The sequence below is a fragment of the Terrapene carolina genome, unplaced genomic scaffold (genome assembly GCF_002925995.2).
Source record: "Terrapene carolina triunguis isolate 2854851 unplaced genomic scaffold, T_m_triunguis-2.0 Scaffold130, whole genome shotgun sequence".
Classification (NCBI taxonomy): Eukaryota; Metazoa; Chordata; order Testudines; family Emydidae; genus Terrapene; species Terrapene triunguis.
Genome location: NW_020664481.1, coordinates 19,946,760 through 19,952,810, shown reverse-complemented (window position 1 = coordinate 19,952,810; position 6,051 = coordinate 19,946,760). Strand labels below are relative to the sequence as shown.

At 39.8% G+C, this 6,051-nt stretch overlaps 1 protein-coding gene across 10 annotated transcripts in view; it reads right to left on the bottom strand.

Moving 5' to 3' along the window:
- Positions 1-6,051, bottom strand: part of CNOT1 (CCR4-NOT transcription complex subunit 1) — a 103,653-nt gene that overhangs the window by 56,683 nt on the left and 40,919 nt on the right. For 9 of the 10 annotated variants that reach the window (XM_026652836.2, XM_026652835.2, XM_026652840.2 and 6 more), the window contains exons 13-16: positions 5,579-5,819; positions 3,816-3,935; positions 2,777-2,899; positions 2,394-2,545 (exon numbers count right to left, since the gene is read on the bottom strand). In XM_026652836.2, coding sequence (XP_026508621.1) covers positions 2,394-2,545; positions 2,777-2,899; positions 3,816-3,935; positions 5,579-5,819 — 636 coding nt within the window. The remainder of the gene's footprint in view (positions 1-2,393; positions 2,546-2,776; positions 2,900-3,815; positions 3,936-5,578; positions 5,820-6,051) is intronic. The other variant, XM_026652841.2, reaches the window with a different exon arrangement.

Here is a 6,051-nt window from a genome sequence, read left to right as displayed (position 1 = left end):
TTGTTACAGACACTTGCTGACAGGTATTTTGAAATAAATTACAAAAATAATTGAAACTGGCATGATTATACAGTGTGTTATTTTAACGAATAAAATTTGCAGAATTTTTAAATATTGTGTGCGGAATTTTTAATGTTTTAGTGCAGACTGCCTCCAGAAGTACATTACGTAACAAATTCTAGGTTTAAAATTTAAGTATCTCTGCATATGTTAACTTTGCAAAGGATCATTTAGAATTGGTATGACAAATATGGAAGCCCATTTGCTTTTAATGTAGCAGCCCTATTGAGAAATACAGGAAGATGCCCCACCCACTTCCTCTGCAACTACAGGAAAAGAGGATCATAAAATTTTGTTCATCAATATAAAAAAATATTAGGAGAGGCTGCATTGCTAGTTAGGCCTGGCTCCATAAACATTCGACCCCACCTGTTAAATACTTAAATTTTTTTACTGTATCATTCCTTCCTGTAAGAGAAACCTATTTACTCTTTTCCTTGACTCAATTCTCCTCTCCTCCACTCATTTTTCTATATTCTCCCTCTTGTCCTCTTTTCCCATGTTGTGTTTACCCCTTTCCACATTATCACTCCTTTCCTGTGTTCACTATTCAGTCTCCGCACTCTCCCAAACCTCCATTCCTCCCCCCCCAAAACTGTCTCCTATACTTCTTCCCAGGATATAAGTTCACCAGCCAGCCTCATACCTCTGAAGTCCAAACACTACCATCCTCTCCTTGAAAATCAAGCATGTGTACAGACATTGAGAACCCTCCGCCTTCCTCCCCCCCCCACCCCAAGAAACATTCACTCTCATGCAGCTTCCCAGAAGCTCAAATAGGCAGTCCGTGTATCATGTGCCAAACATGTCCCAACTCCCTTATGCTCACCCACACAAGCAGCCTCTCCTCCTCCTCGGTTCTCTACTCTAGTCTCAGTAGTTCCTTCCCCTACATTTGCACAAAGAAGGCCATTCGCTCTCCAAGCCCTTTGATTCCCACACTTGCACTTCTTGTTCTTCCACTTACTTTGCCCCTTCAACCTCAAGATGAGTCTAGCCCTGCTCAGAGAATGGAAACTGTTGTAGAGCAGGAGGAGGAAGTGAGGCAATATCTGTTCTTCCTCCTCCCCCCACTGGCTCTGCCAGATACAATGATTCAGGAGCCAGTCAGCACCAACAGGAACTGAGGGTAAGGGAGAGAGCAAATGATGTGGTCTTGGGAGAATTAAGAGGAAAAAGAAGAAACCTCTTCCATTTTTATCCCCCTACACAGAGCAGGGAAGGTATGTTTGGGAGCACGGGGGGAAAAAAGAACATGCACATCTATTTCATCCCAGTGACTGCACCTAGAGGGACACTTGTGGCAGCTTTTTAGGGTCATGAAACCCCTTAAAGTACTTGTATTTATAAAAAGGTGCTACCACCAACTTGACCCATTGCATACATATTCCTTGAGTAGAGGATTCCCCACCCCCCTTCAAGTAGCTTAGTGGTCTGTGAGTTTATCAGACACTTAGCAGTTAAACAGATTTCAGTGTCTACGCTCATCTGACTTCATTGCAAACTGTTCTTCAGAGTAAACAGCTGTTTAAAACTTATTGCTATAGAGCAAGATTGCTGTGTTTACTAGCATAAGGACGAAGTGGTTTGGTCAAACAAAGATTTCCAGGACATTTCTGGCATCACTAGAAGTTCCTGGCACATCATGTGTTGAAATTAGACATCCCTATAACTAAAGTGCTGGTGTATCTTCCTAAATACATGATGCACCATGGTGCAATTTCAAGGTAAAATGACCGGGAAACAACTTCCCCCATAAATTACAATAAATCTGAACTTAACTTCTAGCCAGAAAGTTGACTAAAATGTTTGTTTCTAAATAGGGCTGAAATCCAAGATTTTAGAACTGTGATTGTGATTAAGAAAGCCTGCACACAAGACTCTTTTCTTCTCAATCTAGTCTCCTTTAGTAATTTTGCTGAAAGTGTGCAAATGATTTAGATTCTTAGATAATTAAGAGGAAGTAACAAAGGGTTGAGAAGATTGTTCTGGACCTTCTAGTTCTCCACCCCAGGGAACATCAGGGTTCCGAGCACAGCCAAGTTATTGCTTGTTCTTAGTGACCACTATGCAGACTAAAGCTTTCTAAATCCAGAGATAAAGAAGATTTTAATAGCTTATGCCTAATACTTGCGAGTACTGTCAAGAGGAGTTTAGCAATAAGATAGAGCCAATATTGTGTTCAATCTAGGACTGGCTCTAAATGGTACAGCCCCATCTTTCATATGCACCAAGGGACTCCAAACCTCAGTTTTAAGATCGTTTTGCAACTATGACACTTGCAGCTGAGTCTTCAAGCATATGCAGTTACCATAAGCGTGCAATTTTCTTACCCAGCACAAGCTTGTAGGCAGGCCAGCATAGTTGCCAGTGTTTCTGGAGGAAGCTGAGCACTTTTGGGCTGGTCTTTCTCTGGGGCAAGGCCCCCCAAAATAGATGGGCATCGTCTCTTTAAGAAGGTCATACAGGCCTGGATGAAGGGCTCCTGGGGAAGAGAAATTCTTTTAATCTCTATTTAGACTGCATACCAGCCATGATTTCAAATTTAGCAATTGCAAGGTGGAAAGAATTGCACTAAGCTATTACATAGTTCAACATTTTCACTGAACTGTCAGACTAAAGAAGTTTTCCACAACTTCAATACTACTTAAAACTGTTATAGTGACTTAAGTCACCAAAAATAAAATGCAGAAATGAAATAAAAATCCTGCTTTACCCCATGCTCCCGAATTTTATCTGTGAGCCATTTGTCAAGTTTGAGGTATTCCCGTCGAGAGGCAAGTGCAGCAAGGTCAATAACAAAGGCAAATGGAGTACCATTTAGCAGCATTGACAAGGCCTAAAGAAAAAAAAATAAGACTACTAGTCAAAATATCAGGTTACCCTGCCCATTCTTTCATGATCTCTGCTCCCCACCTACTTTTTGGACAAGTTTTGCTACAACATGCTGCTACTGCTTTCTTGGTCAACAAAAAAATTTGGTACTATTAGCTTCATAGTTATGTCTTGCTTATAAGACTAAGCAAGTGGTTCTAGATCTGAAAGCATGACACTACCTTCAACTAGACTTGACCTTGTGCTTGGGCTTTTACAGTCTTAATATGAAGCCTTACCAATAAGTGGCAGAATAATAAAAAAAAGTTAATCAGTTTCTATCGCAACACCACAGAAATCAAATCAAAAATCTCTCATCACTCCCTGAGCACAACACAGGAGTATTTCACATCCATTCTAAATGTGCCTCGTGGTCAACAGTAGTTGATGCACAGAAATTTTTTTTCAGAAGGCAGTCTGTCCAGCTATACCAAATGACACCCCAAATTTGTTACATCCACTTTAACAGGTGACAGATACCTCAAAAAGGTGATAAATACCTCAAAAATAAGTCAGCTGAAACTGTACAGCACATACAATTTCAGTGGACTAGTATGGAAAGTTACTCAACTATTGTCACTTGTTTAACATACTTAAGTACAACTGTGCTATCTTTAAACAAGTTTAATTTTCTAGAGTAAGTTTCTTATGCTCCCACTTCCAGCATCTTCAAAAAAAGTCTGTTGAAACTATTCTTCTAGTTCTAGATCATTTTTATAGTCTTGATACCCACTTATGCCAACATCTGAATCCAGACATTCTAGCAATACAGTTCTTACTAGCTTTCTATCACTTGCTAGTTTAGTTTCCCTTATAAAAAGGAACATGAAGTTCATACACAACACACTAAGTAAGTGACAAATGCTTCTCAAAGAACTCACCTTCAAGTCTTGGGCAACATCGAGAATGCGTGACAATTTTGCCTGGTCATACTGCTCCCCTCTCATGTACCATTCAGCCATTGCGTGCATGATAAGTTGGCGTATTGAAGGAGACTGGCCCTAGGGAAAGTTAAATTGTGATTTCACTTTGTACAGAGCTGCCTTTAAAAAAACACCGCACATTAGGTTGTTACAGAAGTTTACATTTGGAATAGCTCGCTCACACACTTATGCAGGATGTTTCACCTATACGCCACAGTTTTAATGGTGTTTATATGCAAGTTCTGTAGTTAATACCAGTTATATTTCACTCAGATAATCTACTGCAAGAACCTAAAATCACCACTTAGACATGATTCTACATCTTTGAATTTCCTTTTAATGGAAAAAAAAGTTGAGTTCACATCCCATGTTATTCCACCAGTAAACCGGTCTAATTCTTTTCCCATTCACATGGGAATGGAGATTGGAATAAACTATTGTAGCATGCCATCTACACTTATGTAATGGAATACCACATCTCATGGCTTAATACATGTTCTTGGAGACAGAATGGGAGTGAGATCCCAAAAACAAACAGAATTCAGCTTTTCATTGGTATCAAGGGTCTTAAAGTCTAGCTGTTCACATCTTGGGAGCACTTAATTTTACCAGCTGATGGAACTGCATCATGAAAGATAGACCAATGTTCTGCAATTATGCCACAACCTGGGCCAGTGGAAAACTTCAGATCTTGCAGTTAAGATCTTTACTCAACTCATGCTTTGTTGAGTAAGGCTTTCTCCAGTCAAGCAATAAAGACAACCCTACCCTTTCAATTTAAGAGATTTTCCTAATGTAAACAAAACCACCACAACACAACTGGGAGAGCTTGAAATGAATGACAGTGCTGAATGACCATGACTTCACAGTCAGTTTAGACCAGGACCAGGTCAGTTTTGTATCATTGAACTTCACTGTTCAGATGTACTTGAGCACAATTAGAGTACTTCTAATGCAGATAAGCCAAAAGACACAGGTCTCAACTACAGCCATCTTTTCCTTACCTCTCCCATTTGGGTAGCTCCATCACTGATAAGCAATGGTGAAAGCTATAGCATTGAGAGGGCAGCATGTAACCCCAAAACAGCCTGCGCTAAATGAGTACATAAGCCTCACATTTGCATACACTAAAAGGATACACAGGCAGCCACTTCATGACAGCTCTCAGTTTAACAAATACAGGAATTGTAATATTGCATCAGACAAGTGTGACATCTGTCAAGTATACTGCCATACAGATACTTCAGCCCAGGATGTACAGTTATGGAATAGCCAATCTCTAGTTAACAATTGGGCTTATGCCTGAACCTGACAGTTTATCTCTCAAGATAATGTACTTCTTACAGGAGACAGAGTAATAGAAGAAGATTTTTTGTTTTGTTTTAAACACTCCATGTACCAATCAGCAAGACTTCAGTTTTACAAGGTCTTAGATTGAGCCTATATTCAAGTTTGAGTTTCCTAAGCTGATCTGTTGTTAAAGAGTACTTATTTACACAATGCAAAAAGAGACCAAGTCTCAGCAGTTTGCCTTAAGATCCGAGTGGTAAGCAATCGCCGGTGAGTTGCAGTATTTCGTAGAAAGTATTGCGTTTTTATACTACCCTGGTCATAAATGAAGACATTTCAACGCTTTGCTGTTCCAGCTGCCAAATCAATCCAACACAAGCTTCTAAAGTAAAAGTAATCAAAGCTTTTGAGTACTCGATTGAAATACTTACCTGTCCATGCCACGCATAGTGCAAAATGATGGCAGAGTTGGGATGGTTGCCAAGGAAAATTGGCATCAGTGTAGAGATGAGTTCATGGCGCAAGGTATGCCAGGAAGTGTTGATCTGTAATAAGGCCAATACCAACATATCTGGGCAGTGCTTGATAGGGAAACTGAAGAGCTGCTTAACTTGCTCATACTGCCCCACTTCTGCCAACCGCAACAGAGACTCAATCAAATCCAGGCTCTTCCTAACAAAAACACAAAGTTACACACTAGATGACTAACAGGATTCTGGTCTGCAGGCAATGCTAAGCATTATTAAAATGCCAATTTTAAATAAGCAAACTTCATACAACTTTTACAGCTTTCTTGAACCCAATTGAGCCTGCAATGAGAATATTCCTATCTGATTTTCATTAAATATTTAAACTCTGCATTTAATAAAAGGCTCAAAAGGTCAGAGTCAACTACTCTTGTGGT